Consider the following 18,268-nt stretch of genomic DNA (forward strand, 5'->3'; position numbering starts at 1 on the left):
GGGCCGAGCAAGGATTCTTGAGGAGGGCTAGGCCTTCCTCCCACACGCCGTTCAGGAGGGGCACTGCCATGATGGTCTTTCTTTTGGCCTTGCGCTTCTGGTATAAGAAACCCTCCTTTCTTGGTCTCTTCGGTCGTCAGCTGGAAAAGCTGTGAAGCTCTGGCGACCATGACATGAAACAACCCCACCTCATCCGGTGGGGATGCCTTTGGTTATGACGATCTGCCCGCCGTGACGATGTCGTCATCGTTGTGTCCGTCCCTGTGTCACTCGGGGGGAGGGCTCCTGGCGCGAGTGTGGAGGTTGATGTTGAGGCTTTGGATGGCGCATCCTCTTTTTAGCCAGGGGCTGATCCGGAGTCATTGGAACCGGGGCCTGCGGCATCCTCTTGTGGATTTCTGACACCCGCAGGAGTAGGGTTGAAAGGATGTCCAGGGAAACATCTCTTGGCTGAGCTGGCATGGTCGGCAGACTAGGACCTGCACTGTAATCGCCGTCGGCGTTGCCGCCGTCTTCCTCCACATCCCAGTGGACCGTGTGCAGGGACTCCTGAGCCTCATTGTCTGAGGATAAAACATACATGGCTTAGGGTACGGCCTGTGGCTGGCCTGGGACTTCATTGCCCCCCCCTGCACCTTATGCACCCTGAGGGGTCTTAGCCAGGCTCAGCAACGGCATCCTCTTCTCCGGCATGCCAGGAGACTTCACCACAGCCCCTGCTGAGGCCTCCTGCCTCGGAGGTAGGGACTCCCTGGGCGCAGTAGGGGCTCCTTTTGCAGGGTCAGCCCCTTTGGCCTTCAAGAGAGCAGCCGCCACAAGCTCAATCGTCGATGCCGATTTCTCCTGTGCCGCCTGGGCCTTCTTGGGCAGGTCAGACGCCTTTTATTCCACCCTCGGCTTCTCTGGTTTTTCCCGCAGCTTAGCCGGGTTGGCCGACTTCCTTTTTGAGGAGGAGCTTGATCGATGGCTGGTGAAGGAGTCAGATGGTGACGTTGATCACGCCCTTCCCACCGAGGGACCCGCTTGCGTGGCAACCCCCGACAGAGACAGACTTGCAGTGCTTGGCCTTGTCTTGGGCCCCATGGATGGAGCGCCTTCAAAAGGACTTAGAAGCCTGTTCTTGGGACCGGCCGGTCCTAGGTGAGGCATGACCCCTGCTTGGGGCACCTGGCAGAGGCATTGGCCTAGCCATGCCGCCAGTCTACTGTGTCGATCCTTCATAGTTCTCTTGGAGAAGCCATTGCAGATTTTGCAATCTCCCTCCTTGTGGTCCGGGTGAAGGCAGTAGAGTCATTGGAAGTATTTGTCCTCCACAAACATATTCCGCAGTCCACATCTGGTGCAGACCTTGAAAAGTGAACTTCCTTCTTTCCTTCCTTCCTTCCTTCCTTCCTTCCTTCTCCTCCATCATGGTTGGAGGTGCGGAGTAAGCCCGATGGCCTTCTGGAAACTTAAATGAAAAACAGATCCCCGCTGTCGGCAGATGGAGAAAAGAGCACACTGGTTCTTATTTGACAAAAATATAACTTTTTCCAGTTGAAAAACGCTAAAACTGTAGAATAGCTCATGGAGCAAAACTCGAGGACTCCCAACACTTGAACGTGCAGTAAAAATCTGAGGGGAGGATGGCTGCCAGAAAGGGGATTTAGGGAGAGGGCAGTCATTAGCTTGGGGCAGTATGACCCAGATTACAGTGATTGGTTTGGAGGAGAAATACAGTTGGTAAGTGAAAGTGAAACAGTTTTTTCCTTTACCGAGGATTCCCGGCCTGACGACGGGAATATTCATGAGCATGTGAATCCATGCCAGACCCCATGCTGGAGAAATTGCATCTTCTTCTGAACTGTTGCAAATTGGTTGGAAGGTGAGATAATCTATCATAACTATGATTACCACAGGTGCTATTTCTTTGCATGAAGTTGGAAAAGGATCTTTTCAACCAACGACAAAAGAGTTGCTACCAGTGGATTTTTGCTTGATGTACTTTTTCTTTAACTTAGAACTATCAAGAACTGGTTCAAGACTTTTCTTTTCCTTTGAAGAACACATCGAGTCTACTTGGAATCCTGGGGAAACGATTTTACCCAGGATAAGAAAAGGTCATTTAGATATTGAGTTTATGTTGTTTATTTATGGTGTTGCTGTATGTTTTCTTTGCATGTTTAATGTTTAGTGTGAGGGCCAGTTTACCCTTGCTAATGATTGTTCCCTTAGCTTCTAGACTAGGACGAGACATTCCATGGTAGAGTAGGGCAAGCAAGGCTTTCTTTTCAATGATTTACTTTATTAAAACGGCATATTTGAAAGAATCCCTCACAACCACCTCTGGGTCGTTTCACAGTCAAAGACCCCTCCCCCCCCCCCCCAAGTTAAAAGTGTTCCCACTCCCTTACCTTGTAGTGCATCCGCAGGCCTATTATCTGTGCCAGGAAGGAGCGGGTAAATCGTGCCCGTACCAGCTGTTTGTAGGCACCACCCAGACACGACTCATACAAACACTTCCCAACTAGCCGCCCTGCAAACTCATAGACCTTCAGGCGCAGAGTAGAGGGGCGGTTTGGGTTTGGGTGCACCTACACAGAATAAATCACAGAAAAGTACACAGTAAGGCAAAACCAGATGAACAGCTATTTGAAACATAAAAGTGGTCAATATGTTAATATTCTCCTCCTCTCACATCTGGGACATCTCTAAAAAGTATCACTACCAGCTGCACCTCCTCAGAGATATTCTACCTTTTCTCACTTTCCTCCTAGAGGCTTAATGTCTCCAGAGCTTTGGTTCTTTCTGGACTGGACTACTGCAACAGTCTCTTTCACAATCTTCCTACTTCTCTCTGACCTCTACAACTCATCCAGGACGGACAGAACTGCAAGACTTATCCTTGCCTCTCTCCGTCTTGAGCCTGATCCCCTTAAGTTCTGGAAACCCCTCAAGACCTTCCTCTTCTATTCTTTCTCTCTCTGCTAACCTCCTCTCTATGCTCGCCTAGCCCCCTCCTTGTCTTCCCTAACTCTGCTCCCTTTTGCTGACTGGTCGCCTGGTGCACCTCTAGAGCCACACAGGTCTCAGGCTCCCCCGCAAGTCCTCGCACTTGCCCCCAGACCTCTGCACTCTGCTCACCACTATTGCACTTCTGGAATTCGGTCCATGAGAAGGGTAACCTCTCTGAACTTAACCCAGGGCCCTGCTGCACTGGGCACACTTGTTCCCTTCCCCCTCCCTTTCACTTCCTGTCTGCGCACTTACATTACCTAGAATGCACCAGGCCTAGTACAGTGTTTTTTTTTTATTTCTGTATTTTCTTCTCCTCCCACCCCCTTATCACCTCACTGATTTCTGCAATCACTCCTTCACCACTGGAGTCTTCCCATCCCCCCTGAAGCACTCCCTTGTGCACCCTCTTCTTAAGAAATCCTCTGCCGACCCCTCCTGCCCAGCTAACTATCGCTCAATCCCCATCACCCCCTTCCTGGGCAAGCTCCTGGAGAAACTGGCCATTTCCCAGCTCAATCTCCACACTGAATCTGTTGGTTGTCTTCATGACCATCAGTCTGGCTTCAGAGCTGCCAGAAGCACGGAAACTGCTCTCCTGAACATCCGTGAAGACCTGCTCTCCAACCTTGACTCTAACACCCCTTGTGTTCTCATATTACTTGATCTCTCCTCTGCCTTTGACACCGTCAACCATGCCATCCTGCTCAACCGTCTACGTGATAACCTGGGTATCACTAGTCAGGCTCTGGCGTGGCTGACTTCCTTCCTCTCCGGCCGACCCTCCCAGGTTCAACTTGGGTCTTTCCTCTCTGATATCTTTGTCTCTACCTGTGGTGTCCCCCAGGGATCTAACCTCTCCCCCTGGTTGTTCAACCAATACCTGGCACTCCTTGCCCACCGCATTGCCGCTCTCTGCCCCACCTTTCAGTGCTATGCAGATGATACCCAGCTCATTTTCAGGCTACCCTCGGCCTCCGCCACTCCTTCCCTCATCTCTGACTGTTTGTCTGCCATCCAGGTGTGGTGTGCCACCAATGACCTCTGCCTTAATGCCAGGAAGACTGAGATTCTGCTCATCAGCACACCCACTCCCTCCTTCTCTGCAGCTCTCTGGCCGGCCTCTCTTGGCCCTCTTCCCGCTCCCACCTGCATGGCTAAAAACCTTGGGGTCATCTTCGATTCCACACTCTCCTCCTCTCCTCACATCTCTGATGTCTCGAAGAAGTCTAATTACCAGCTGCACCTCCTCAGAGGTATTCTTCTTTTCCTCTCCTTCCCCCAGAAGCTCAATGTCTCCAGAGCCCTGGTTCTCTCTAAGCTGGACTATTGTAACATCTTCTATCTAAATCTGCCTGCTTCTACTGTCTGCCCTCTGCAACTTATCCAGAACAGGACTGCAATACTTGTCCTTGGCCTCAAGCCCAGGGATTGTATCTCTCCAGGACTGAAATCTCTGCACTGGCTACCTGTGGCTGCGAAGATTAAGTTCAAAACCCTCTGCATTGTCCACAAGGCCTTCTGGGGCCTGGGGCCGAAATTCCTTCAACTCTCTCTTCCTAAATATCTTCCTTCTCGACCTCTCCGCTCTTCCTGCTCCAACTCCCTCAGGGTCAGTCGCTTCTCCAAGCAACAAGTTGGTGGTAGATCTCTCTCTTCGGCAGGGGCCTCTCTCTGGAACAGTCTTCCTGCCTCCCTGAAACTTGGGGAGAACCATCTCTGGTTCTGGAAGCACCTCAAAACCTTCCTCTTTGCTTCTGCTTTCACTCCCCATCTCCCCTGTTGATTTTCCTGACAGATACTGCACTGGATACCTGGCCTCCCTTCTGATCTTGGGCCCAGGCCCACCAGTTGCCCACCTGCACTGCCTCCCTGGCAACCCCTGCACCTGGAGACTGTTTTTCTGTATCTTTACAGCCCCCCTACCAGCACTTATGTTCTACACTTGCCATACACTGCCACCTGCTGGCCGTTTTATTTATCTTATTTTATTGTACTATCCCTTGTACTGCACTCCCCCCCCCACTGCCTTCCCCCCGCACTTTTCCCCTTCCCCTTCACTTGGCTCAATCTGAATGTCACCTGGCCTAGTAGGATCGTTGTCTGTTCCCCCTCCCTTGCCTCGTCGTGCCTTGAAACACTGGTGTATAGGCACGTTATAAATACCATATCATATCACATCACTCTTTGTCATGCACTTGCACTATCTGAAACGTTATTGGCCTAGTACGGTAGTTTAAGGATTGTATGTTCTTCTCCCTCTCCTCCCCTCTTTCTCGCCTTCCTTCTTGTCATGCACTTGCACTAGCAGCAACACTGCCAGGCCTAGTTTGCTAGTCATTTTTTTGTAAGATCATTCGGAAACTTCAAGGCCAAAGAATAACTCTGTATTCCCTTGTTCCCTTTCCGCATTGAAGCGATTTGAAGCACTTCACTGTGTAGAAGTGCTTTACAAATAAACAATTACAAGTATGCCAAGTCATGACAAGTAAGCTGGTGAGATAAAGGCAATCCAAAACCAAAGACAAGTAGCAGCAAACAGCAGGAGCATACACAACTTTGGGCATAGCCATGGATTTATCAGGATTATACATGGTGTTACTGAGCCAGCTGCATGGGGGACTGCACAATGGGAAATGGAGTCAAAGGACAAGTTATACTAGCTCGGCCCTGATACTTTAGGAACAATGTGTGTTTTAGTGTTTGTTCATCTAAACACCGCCAATTATGCAACAGGTCCAAGTAAGAGGGATCCTTGGACTGCTCAGGAGAAGGTCGACCTTCTGCATCTTAAGCTGCTTGTTTGAGTCTTGTGGCATGCAAAGGCCCCCGATTATGGCTGGAAACCAGGTCATCAAAATGTTTTCAGTGATTGTGCATGCAGTACGCAGAAACACCAGATCGTCTGAAGGCATAGAAGCTAGAGGGAAAACAACTCAGGACTACATTACAATTCTGATAGTGAAAAAAATGCTACAATGCAGAAGGATGACTTTAAAAAGGTACCAGAGGTAATGCCTTCCCCGAAACAAAGATGACCTGATGTTGGGATGAGGTGCAGCTTCCTGGCAGTCAATGATATAGGTTGTGAGGAACCTCAGGGCATCCTCATTTCTTTTCCCCCGGTATCCTCTTCTCAGGTGGCCAGGGAAAGGCCATCACCTTTGGATCCAGACCCTGGGAGTGGATATATACACGAGGGAGGATCACCTGGGTGGAGGAGACTTGGGGAGTGGTGAGAAGACATCCTTAGGTGAGACATGGTATCCCCCCATTCCCCTTTCAACATGATCCCTCCATCCCCCAAACCTTTATAGACTTTTGTCAGTCCTGTCATTGTGATCCCTCTAAAAGATTCCCCAAGATGCAGCTATATGGCACTTGGATGGAGAAGAGGACGACTGGACCAACACATCCTCCTTTTGTGAAACCGAATAATATTCAAACCCAACTGAGTACTGGGACGAGGAGGAGGACAACAAGAGCAAAGCAGGACTACTGATCTGCTGGTGAGTGGTTTAGTCCTTTTTATAATGGAACTGGAGGCGGAAGCTTTAAAAGCTGGAACCTGTATCAAATGGAGGCAGCTGTCGAAACCGAGTGAGCCGTGGAAGCAAAGTCAGCTGTGCGCAGTGAGACCTCTCTGGTGTGGCGGCGTGGCAGGAGGAATGCTGTGACCCCGGGAAGCAGTGCAGAGTGTATGCAGCAGGAAGAAGTAGCAGACGAAACTGGAGGGTGGTAGCAAGCCATGAGACGGAGACCAGCAGGACCGAAGGAAACGGTTGTATGTATCCTGCTTCACCGTGGAATCATTGCTGGGTGTGCGTGAGCCAAAAGCAGATCACGGGGAGAAGACGCGAGCGACTACATGGAGAAAAAGGAACCCATGGCGGCGGAAGGACTTGCGAGGAGCCATAAGACCACTGGTGAGTGAAACCAGCAAGGGGGGACACCGAGCTGGCAGGCGGTGAGAGAAATACAGTGAATGCGAGGCATTTTGAATACATAACGCAACGAAAGCAAATGAAAAGTACTTTGAATACGGAACGAAATGAAAGTAAGACATTTTCTAAATGCCAAACGAATTGAAAGCAAGTTAAAGCAAAGGAAAAGTATTTTGAATATGGAACGAATTGAGAACAAGTTGAAACCACTCTGGTAACCGGTGAAAGAAAGTGTGTGAACTTTACTAAAAGCAAACTTGTGAATTGCATGAACATGATAAACTACTGTAATGGAAACAAGTGATAGCAAAATCACGAGAGCACAAAGAGTTGCATGCAAGATATGAGAAAACCAATACTGACCACAGCTAGGAAAGTACAAAGAACTATACATTATAGGAAACAAGCATTGGCAAGAGCCAAGGAAACCAAGGAGGTGTAACAAGCACAAGGTGTTTAAATCAGCCTAAAGTACATTATCAGAAACGTGTGACATATGTGACTAAGGCAAATCTCACTTCTGAGAAGCAGTGGACTGAAGTTCAAGGAGAACAGTCCACGAAGGGGACCAGTTGCAAGACCTGCAATGGGTGGACTGTGTGGTCTGACAACTGCACCTAGATCGGGTGACCCTAAAGGAAAAAGCCATTGAAAACAGTAATTGAAAACATATTAGAAAAGCATCTGCTAATTCTTTAGGTCCCTTACAAATGCACAACACATCTATGAACCTTTTCCAGACTACTATGTTGTTCAAAAATGGATCATCATTGGAATAAATCAGCTTCCTTTCAAAGTCCTCTACGTAGAGAACCCCAAATATGCGGCAACTGTAGCCTCCCCATTGCAGTTCCTTCAAGTTGTTGGTATATGTTTCCCATAAATTGGAAGCAATTCTGGGTTAGGGCCATTTCAGTACACCAGAGTATGGACGATTTTGGTCCCATTCTTCTCTCACATACACCCAATATCCATGGGTTCCTTTTTTCTATTTAACGGACAATTTCGAGGTAAATGTCCTGATTCTCTACAAGAGAAACAAGTTACCATTTGAGGCTTGGTTGTTCTATTCTCATCTCTTTTACGTTCTTCCCAGTGTCTGAATTCAGGTATTTTCTCTATTCCTGTGTTCTCCCCATTATGTACATCTAGGGACCGAAAGGGAAGTTCCACCCTTTCTTTGGGGATAAAGGAGAGTTTCTGAGGTCTTTAATTTCTCTCCTCTCTTCGAGTTTGTGTAAATAGTGAAAATATTTGTTGGCATCATAGTAATTCTGGGCAGTCTCAATGGATAGAGAGAGAGTGGGTCTATTTAATTGCAGGACCGCCCGCTGGAGTGAAGGGGGAAATAATTAGTAAACTGTTCCAAGTTTAAGGTTTCTAATACTTCGGGTAGGTTTTTCCTTCCTAACCATAGGGACAATGGGCCTAATTACGAGTGTGCCGGTCCAGTAACAACGGTGCCGGTAAGCCTACTGGCACTTTTGTTATCAGGCCACCACACTCTGAGTAGGTCTGGCCTAGCGGGCGGGACGGCACCGGCCCGCAGACTTTCACGGAAGCACCAGCACCGTTATCAACGGTGCCAGTGCTTCCGTCATCCCCATTCCTATTGAGTGCTATGGGACTCAAATGGGAATGTGGATTTACAATTTTCCGGCACCTTACTTCCAGGAACACCGAGGTCGTAATCCCCTGGTGTTTCTGTGAAGCCAGGCGCCAGAAAAATTCATAACTCCTGCGGCAGCCTGCCGGTTTTACTGTTACGGCTACCGGCAGACTCGTAATGAGGCCCAATGTGTTTCTGACCCACTCTCCGAGTACAACTGGTGTTTCTCCAGGACCCAATTTTAAGTTTCTAAATTTTTGGCAGTAGAAATTACCAGTTTGACCTACCCGTTGTAGTGGCACCTCTTTAATATCAAAAGAAGCAGTTCTCAGGAGATTCAACAGTTGGTTTGATGTCTGTAATTCTCCTTTCAAAAGTAGGCCTAAATAGCAGATTTTTAACTAATTTCCCCAATGGAATTGGCTAGCTACTCTTTCAAAGCTCTGAAAAAAAATCCCAGATCGTCTCCCTCTTTGTAGGGCTATTTTTTTCTTGGGCAGCTATGAGTCTTTCCTGCCCGGTTTGTAATCATTGCTCAGCTTCAATCTGGTGTTAGCTAGTTCCTCTATAGTCGCCACAGTCCCAGGAGAAGATATGGAATCACTTGGCCCTCTGTAGGAATCGGATCCAGAAAAAAATTCTAGATCATCAGTGGTATCAGATTTTACCTCCAGGTCCTCTCTTATTGGCTGTATAGTAGAGGAGGAATGAGAGGTGGTCGAGATTTCTTGCCTTGCTTTTATAGGGTCTAAAGCTCTGGTCCAGATATAAACAGAAGGCTCTCTAACTGTCATGAGGATTTTGTCCTTGTGTTTTAAATGATATGCGGTCAGTGTGAGGGTACCTAAAATAAGTTCCGAGCTAAAGAACAGATCTTGGCGGTTAATAGGGATTTGCAAATGTTTTTCAAGAAATGTCTTTACGTCTAGGATACGCTCGAGACCATGTATCTTTACAATCATATCCATCCTTAAGGCTTGCTGAACTATCAACCACATAGGGATCCATCAACTTGTATGGGATGAGCCGCATTCCCACTCCTGACACCATCTGTAAAAGCATCTTGGAGTAAGACAAAGACAACATATTAAAAGTTCAAAATAAACACTTATTAACTTAAATGTCAGGATGAAAAAATGCCTATCTTGCTCTATACTATGGTGGTATTTCCCTATTAAACCAAAACTAAGGAAAGTCAAAGTCCAAAGGTTCAACTGAGGAATCTGTCTGTGCCCAAAACCTATACTTGCCGTCACAACTAATCTTATACAATTTGTAGGGATGTCGGCAACCAACAAAACAGTATTGAACATGAAGTTCGGAGCTATGTCCACCTCACAGCTTTCTTTCAGCTCCCTTCCCCAAGTATAAAGCAGTTCCAATTAAAGTTTTAGGTTCAAAAAGATATAAAGTTTACCAACACTCAGGGTTCCCTTCCCCAAGTTTCACAACATAGTTCCAAACACAAATATCTTAAGCCTCTGTCTTCAAGTCAATAAGCAAGTTAAACCTCAGGGTACCCTTGGCCCCAAGATTTACTTTCAATGTGTAAGGATATTTTCCAGCTTTCTTAAAGGTCTGCGACACATTTGCACCCTCTGCATATGGTTGGTCTCTGTACAAGAACGTCTTGATTGAAAGTTGCAGTGTATTAAGTTCACCTCCAAAGTTCCTTTCACTCTGGAGGCCAATGTATATTTGGCCAACTTGTATTGCTGAAGATTCACTTTAAGGTTTAATAAGGATTGATTTCTTGGGTAAATGTTTTACTTACTTGTACATTCAGCATATATAATTTGACTTGTATTTAAAGTTTAATTCACTTTTGAGTCTGACGCATGATCAATTTAAAAACTTCTTTCATTTGTGATCTTCATAGGTAACAGTTTTCTTTCAGTTCTGTATTTATTTAATAGGAAGATACACTTCGAATGGATTGTGTCCTCCAACTTATTCCTCATCTTTGACATGTAGTGTCCAGCTTTGGCTGCTTGGGAATTTTTTTTTCGGCACAGGGCGCCCTGCATCGATGGCATCGAGTTGATATCCCTCGAAGGCCTCCGTCGAGGGTGACATCATCGGATGTTATAAGTAGCATGCACGGCGCACGTTGCATCAGTTCTGTTTTTCCGCAAACGTGTTTGCTTCGTGAAACTCCGCGCACCTTGTACTTCTGAAGTAGTTACTGTTTTCGTTATGTCTTCGTCTTCTACAATGACGACAATTCGGTCCAGATTCAAGTAATGCCAGGACTGCGGCTCCAAGATGTCCATCACGGACCTGCATCGAGTCTGCCTGTGGTCCCTCTGCGAGGGCCATGACACGGACACCTACTCCAAGTGTCAGTCTATGACAGGAAAGGCCTTGAGGAAGCGAAAGGGGAAACTCAAGGTAGGCAAGGTGTCCAAGCCCCATAAGTCCCAAGCTGCTGGGCCTTCGACCGATGAATCGAGAGGCGACCCTCCTCGGGGGATGAAGGCCAAGCATTCAAGGACCAGGAGTGGTTCCTGCCACTCGTCATCCTTGTCGAGGCGTTTCGAGGAGAAGGCACTGCCGGTCACCTTCCTAATCCTCTTCCTAGGTGAGACCCCCGAGAGGGTGAAATGCCTGTCCAAGAAATCGACGCCTGCAGAATGGGGGTTTTCCATGTGTAGATGCTTAAGATTTTTGATAAACAGGGCAAGGCTCTGTCCGCGCCTTCTGTGGAAGCCGGCAGTAAGCAGTTGCGGCCGGATACTCGCATGCCCTCGAGCCCGGTAAACGCCATGATCACACATCGCTCTGGGCCTCACCCGGACAAGGTTTCGAAGGGTCATTCGAGACATGGAGAGACGTCAAGGTCTTCGACACCATTGAAACCTTCCAAACCTTGGAAGCCCTCGAAGTCAAACGCTATCAACTCCACGCCAGTCGATAGTGCCTATCGGGTCCTCCACCCCACTCAGTACGTAGATGCCTTTGACGCCGTTGTCGACGTTATCGGCACTGTATGTGCCAATTTTACCGGCACAGATATCTGTGAATGTTGAACCTCTGACAAAGGTGGTTGCTAAGTCTAAATTGATGGCTTTGAAGCCTCTGGGTACTATATACCTGAGAAGAGGTGTACCCCTCTACCAAAAAAGGATTTAAAGTCCCTCACTTCCATTTTTGAGGAGGAGGAACGTTCAGATGAGGGTGATGCCCCTTTTGATCTCCAGTTTGGGACACTTAATGTGCCTGAATGCCTCATTTCGGAGGAGAGTAAGATGCAGGATCTCTGTGATTCATTGCCTAATGCTAGTGGTATAGATACTTCTCCTGAGCTGGAGTTCACAAACCCGACCCGAGGAGCATGCCGACTCCTCTTACAGGGAACTTATGTTGTAAGTGGTTGAGTATATGGGCTGGTCTAGGCCACCTGTGCCTTATAATCTGGATGATCTTACAGACATTTTGGACAAGGGTCCACCTACAGATCCTGTATTACCCTTCCATGTGGCTCTACAACAAACGGTGGCCAGGAATTGGGAAACCCCAGAGACTAATCTAGCAGTGAACAAGTCTCTTACAAGTAAATACCACCCCTCCAGTAGTGACCCCGGCTACCTCGAAACAAGCATGATACTCTACAACTCCCCCTGATAGGGACAATAAGCACATGGGTGGATGGGCACGTAAGGTATTTTCGGCGGGGAGTATGGTGTTGAAGTCCGCCAACTCCACTTGTGCCTTGGCAACATTTTCATACACTTTGGGAGTGCATATCTATGGCGGCAGAGCATATTCCCGAAGGGGAAGAAAGGGACGGCTCCCTGGCTATTGTTAAGGACGACAAGGAAGCCATGTGTGAGTCCCTTCAGTCTGGGTTGGATTCTGCAGATAGCGTAAACAGATCCATGGCTACGAGCACTGTGATACGCATGTTTGCGTGGTTGCGGAAGTCGGGGTTTGGCAGCAAGGCTGACGAGAGCCATGAGAAGTTGGGGAACTCTAAAGCAGCCGCCAAGTCTTTAGGCGCAGCTGTTCGGCAACCTCAGCCTTTTCGTCCTAGCCGACAGCAATGGAGGGGTAGATCTTTTCGGCACTACTCCTCATTTGGAAGGGCGAGAGGAATGGCCAGTCAAAGAGGCCAATGTAAGTTTTCTAGTGGTGTACGGGGTAGAGGTGCCAAGCCAGCTCAAGCAGCAGCCTCTTTACCATCAGCCTCTGCAGCAGCTGCTTCAAAACCGCTCTGAGGCCTTGTGTCACAGCTCACCAGAGGGGGGCAGAATTTCTCAGCATCTAGAAGAGTGGCAAGACATTACTTCAGATGCTCGGGCTCTGGAAACAATAGCCCACAGTTACTGCTTGCCTTTTATACAGAAACCTCAGAAAATCCACCGGGGAATCACTCTGAGGATTCCAGATCCACTCCTTGTGCAGGAAATATTGACCCTGCTAGAGAAAGGTGCTATAGAACCAATGTCTGTAGCAGAGAGGAACACAGGTTGGTATTCCCCATATTTTTTGATTCCCAAAAAGGACGGGGGGCGGAGACCCATCTTGGACTTTAGATGCTTGAACAAGTTCCGCAGAAAGGACTAATTCAAGATGGTCACTCTGTCAGATCCTCCAGGTCCGCCAACTTCAGGATTGGTTGGTGTCAATGGACCTTCAGGATGCTTATTTTCATGTGCCAATCCATCTAAAGCCCAGGAAATACCTGAGGGTCACCGGTGGTGGCTCGTATTTTCAGTTTTGAGTCCTGCCGTTCAGGTTGTCCTCCGCCCGAGGGTATTCACCAAACTGATGGTGGTGGTGGTGGTGGTGGCAGCGCATATCAGGGGCGGGGCGGGGGATTCACGTCTACCCCTATCTGGACGATTGGCAGATCACAGCGCATTCTCCCGAACAAGCCGTGGATCATCTCAACGTTACCTGCCACACCCTTCACAGACTGGGCTTCTCCCTCAAATTCAAGAAGTCAATGACAATTTACCAACAGCTCCAGTACATCAGGGCTGTATTAGACACATCCTTGGGAAAATGCTCACCACCCAGGGTGAGGGCTCAAGACATTCTCCAGATGGTGACAAAATTCCAGAGTGCCCAGAGTCTTCCGGCCTTCGAATTCTTGAGGTTGCTCAGCCTCATGCCATCCTGCATTTTTCTGGTGCCCGAGGCATGCCTGAGAATGAGATCCCTTCAATGGGTTCTCAGAACGCAACGGTCCCAATTCTCAGGAAGGATGTCGGATCACCTTTGGATTCCGGTCAGAGTCTCACAGGATCTTCTGTGGTGGGCCTGCGTGGAAAATCTTATGAAGAAAGAACACTTTTGGCAACCATGGCCAGAGATAACTGTGTTATTACCACTGTGCAGAGAGGCAATGCGGCTCTGGTGCAGGGCAATTCAAGAAGGAATCTCCCTAGCGGCTATTCACCTGCCCAGAGAAGAGAATACAGTGGCGGACACTCTGAGCAGGCAGAGTGCAGTCTCCCACGAGTGGGAACTAGCTCAGGAAGTCCTTTGAGAGATCTTTGCCCTTTGGGGAACCCCTAAAGTGGATCTGTTCACGACAGGTACCAACCGGAAGTGCGAGCGGTACTGCACAAGGGAATTTCCCGCCAGAGGAGCTCTAGAGGACGCGTTTTTGGTGGACTGGGAATTTCCGCTACTGTATGCGTTTTCTCCAGTCCCCGTCATTTATTAAGTTCTCAGGAGGTTAAGACGGTTCAGGACCCACATGATCCTCATTGCACAGGATTGGTCCAGGACACTGTGGTACCCGGACCTTCTGGACATGTCCTTCTGTCCTCCGATACGTCTTCCACAAAGAGAGGATCATCTCTCGCGAGAGGAAGGTTGGGTTCTCCATCCAGAGGTCAAGATTCTCAACCTTCACGCATGGTTTCAGAAAGGTTGGGATATAAGGATTGGGACCCTCCCCCCCGGGAGATGTGATGGGGGTGTTGCTTTCGGCAAGACGGCCAGCAACAAAGTCTCTGTACCGTTGCCGTTGAAATAAGTTTTGCGACTGGTGCAGAGAAAAGAAATGTTAATCCTTTTCAGTGTTCGACTCTGGATGTTCTATCCTTTTTGCTTTCATTAGCGCATAAGGGTCTTCAGGTTGGAACCATTAAAGGTTACCTTGCAGCGCTCTCAATTTTTAAGCACTCCTCAGAGGAATGCTCCTATTTCAAGATACCGCTGGTTACACCGTTTCTAAAGGGGCTAACAAATGTGTTCCTGCCTTCGCCTTTTCAGGTTTCGGTTTGGGATCTTAACTTGGTCTTGAAGTTTCTGATGTGTGCTCCATTTGAACCCTTGCACGCATGTCCGCTGAGGTTGTTGACCTTAAGACTATCCTATTGGTTGCTATAACATCTGCAAGTAGAGTGAGCGAGTTGCAGGCACTTTCTTCCAAGCCACCCTTTACTATAATCCACAAGGACAGGGTTGTGCTGTGGGTAAGACCCTCCTTCCCACCGAAGGTAGTTTCGGACTTGCAATGGAGTTCGAAAATTGTGCTACCAGCCTTCTATCCTCCTCCGCATCCTGGTAAATAAGAGGAAAGGCTCCATAGGTTGGACCCTAAGAGGGCATTAAACGTTTATATTTCCAGAATGTCCAAAGTGAGAGTGGACGACCAGCTCTTTGTGGGGTATACAGGACACAAACTGGGCCAGGCAGTTTCTAAGTAGACCTTGTCTAGGTGGATCCTCCTCACTATTTCTGAATGCTATAGATTGGCCGGCAAGGACCCACCTGAGGGCTTGCGTGCTCATTCCACCAGAGGCATGGCCACTTCGACAGCCCTGTAAAGGGGTCGCCCTATCAAAAAAATCTGTGATGCTGCAACGTGGTCATCAATACATATGTTTACTAAGCATTAATCCCTGGATACTTCCCATGCTCAAGATGTTGCTTTTGGTAAGGCAGTTCTTTACTCTGCCCTTTAAAAACAAATGTCTAAATTCTTCACCCTCCTCCACTCATGGATACTGCTTTGGGAGTCTGTCAAGGATGAGGAATACGTTGGAGGACACAATCCATTTGAAGAACAAGTTACTTACCCCTGGTAACGTTCTTTTGACTGGATGTTCCTCCAACGTATTCCTCATCACCCTCCCAACCTAACCCTCTGTAAAATTTCCCATGCTATTACAGCTTTTGCTCGAACAAGGCTGAGGATGGCCTGGCCTGCTTTATGGGCATATCTGCAACACAAGGAGGGAAAAACAGAACTAAGGCAACGGGCGCCGTGTGTGCTACTTATAACATCCAATGACGTCACCCTCAACAGAGGCCTTCGAGGGACATCGAATCGACGCAGGGCGCACTCTGCAGAAAGATTTCCAAAGCAGCAGAAGCTGCACACTGCATGTCAAAGATGAGGAATACATTGGAGGAATATCCAGTCGAAAGAATGTTACCAGGGGTAAGTAACTTGTTCATATGATACACTTCTCATTTGGTTCGGAATTCAATAAATGTTCAAGATCTTCACTCAATCCACCCTGATGTTATATATCGTTGTAGAATGCTTTTATTAACGTGCCCAGCACTCAGACTTTCATAACAATGGCAAAAGATTTCTTTCATTTCATTCCGTTGTTATACGTCTTTGTAAATTAGCTCTTTTAATGTGCCCAGCACTCCGAGACTTTCGATAACGTGTCTATGTTCATACGACCACTCTGCTAAAAAAGTATTCTCATTTATTCACAAGTTAATGAGGATTCCAATCAGAGACCTTCGAGAACGTGGTTTATCATGCACGCGACCACTGTAATACAAAGTAATCCACCGCCTAACTTCAAACACTTGCATACCAGGTTTCCTTTCACATAGAAACTCACTGGTTGCTTCTTTCGACGTTCCTGCAGCGCAGATGTTTTGCCCTTTGGTTCTCTGCTTCTGGGCTCCACCTTCTGCCCCTCAGGCACTTCTGGGTCGGCTTCTGATCCCAGGAAAATGAGCACTGCCAACTCAACGAAAAGGGGCAGCCTTCAGGCACGGCTCTCCTTTCAACATTTGCTCAGTTCCATGGAGTGAAGGCTCCTGGGCTGCACTCCTTGCTGCTTCTTTTGGCCTCTCTGCTGCTGCTCTTCCATCAATGCCATGGCTTCTCTCTTTGCTTCTGTTGGCTTGGGTTTTTTATACACCTGCAGTCTTTTAACAGGCTGCAGGTGTGAATGTGACCTCTACTACTCTCAGCCGGCCTCTTCCTCGTCCCAGTACCAGAGAAGTAAAAGCACTTAGTCTTCATTACTCCTGGTTGCCTCTTCCTCGCCCCAGTACTATTAGTAGTTATATCTGAAGAAGTCAGTGGAGTTGACTCATAATACCCCAGGAAGACGGGCGGAAGGGTTGGGTTGGTCATTACTAGGAAAAGGGGAATACCATATCTATCCCAAGGGCATCCCACTCCCAGTCCCCACAGACCCTCTACCCCTCTTACATTTAGCCATTTGTGTCTTCTTCCTGGTACGTTTGGATTGAGAGCATATCCTATCCTTTTCCTGGTCAATGGGACATGAATAACAATATCCCATAACTGCCACTGGAATAAAGGTTTCTCCTTGGAAGGGAAGTGGGGAATACCATGTCTCGCCCAAAGGCACCCCACTTCCAATCCCCAAGGATCCTCCATCCAGGTGATCCTCCCTCGCTTGTCCATCCCCAGGGTCGGGATCCAAGAACGATGGCCTTTCCCTGGCCACCTGTGCAGAAGATCCTAAGGGTATGGAAGTGAGAATACCTTCAGAGGTTCCTCACAGAGCCAAAGGAGGAGGCTGGGACTGTCTGGTCCCAGTCGCATCCTCTGGTGCCCAAATGTCTGTTGCTGGATGGATGCGGTGACCAGTGGTTGTCCAGGATTAGACAACCTTTGGCTGTTTGAATGTTGCAGATCCTTAGCATTGGTAGGCTTGGTCCCGGCCTGAATCTTGGACAAAAGGAGGGCTCCTGCAGCTATTTGACAGCTCATCTATGGAACCAAGACTTTTACGAGGAAGAACAGCCCGCTAATGACCCATGACCCCTTCAGCTAACCAGCATTGACTCCAGTGATTGGCCTGTTGACGCCCCGCTCCTCTGCCTGATCTCTGAAGACCCGTGTCAGTGCTTCAATACTTAGACAGGTGGGGGGGGGACACAACCAGTCTCGACCCCTGCTAGAGGATGTGTGTCTTGGAAGCCTTCGGAAGGGACCCTGGACCAACCAGTGGACTGACCATCTCCTTTGTGTGCTACCTAGACTGCAGCTGTCGTTCTGAGCAGAGAGGACTTGCCAGATCTTCAGCTTATACCACAAGTCACTTGTACTCACAAATTTCAGCAATCTCACTACAAAAGAAGCTGTGCAGGGGCTGCTTCGGTGTTCACCGCTGAATGATCGCCTGTAGATGCCTGATCGTGTTAACCTCCGCTTGAACAATCTTTCTGCACTCCCGTAAAGTGTCTTGAAGTGTCTACACTGCCAAAATCTTCTCCTGTTCCTCATTTGGGGTAATTTTCTTGAAGCTGACTGGAACCATCTGTTGAGTAACGCAACCAGCTCCCGACGCGAAAAGTGACCTCTGCTTCCGAGACCTCTGGGCTTCCCTCACCCAAACCAAGGATAGAAGAGTGTGTCCCCTGCGAAATCCAGAAGATCTGCAGTGTCACCTGGATGAATCTGAGTCAGAGGGCTAAGTTAACATACCTGTTTCTATCCCCCCCCCATCCTTGTTAGAGTAACATTGAGTGAAAAACC

At 48.3% G+C, this 18,268-nt stretch overlaps 1 protein-coding gene across 3 annotated transcripts in view; it reads right to left on the bottom strand.

Annotated features, from left to right (window-relative positions):
* The window catches only part of AREL1 (apoptosis resistant E3 ubiquitin protein ligase 1), a 1,423,594-nt gene that overhangs the window by 383,546 nt on the left and 1,021,780 nt on the right, over positions 1–18,268 (bottom strand). For 2 of the 3 annotated variants that reach the window (XM_069637638.1, XM_069637636.1), the window contains one exon: positions 2,394–2,573. The exons of the other annotated variant lie outside the window; for it this stretch is intronic. In XM_069637638.1, coding sequence (XP_069493739.1) covers positions 2,394–2,573 — 180 coding nt within the window. The remainder of the gene's footprint in view (positions 1–2,393; positions 2,574–18,268) is intronic. 3 annotated transcript variants of the gene reach the window in all.

The sequence above is a fragment of the Ambystoma mexicanum genome, chromosome 14 (genome assembly GCF_040938575.1).
Source record: "Ambystoma mexicanum isolate Mex_15411 chromosome 14, UKY_AmexF1_1, whole genome shotgun sequence".
Taxonomy (NCBI): domain Eukaryota; kingdom Metazoa; phylum Chordata; class Amphibia; order Caudata; family Ambystomatidae; genus Ambystoma; species Ambystoma mexicanum.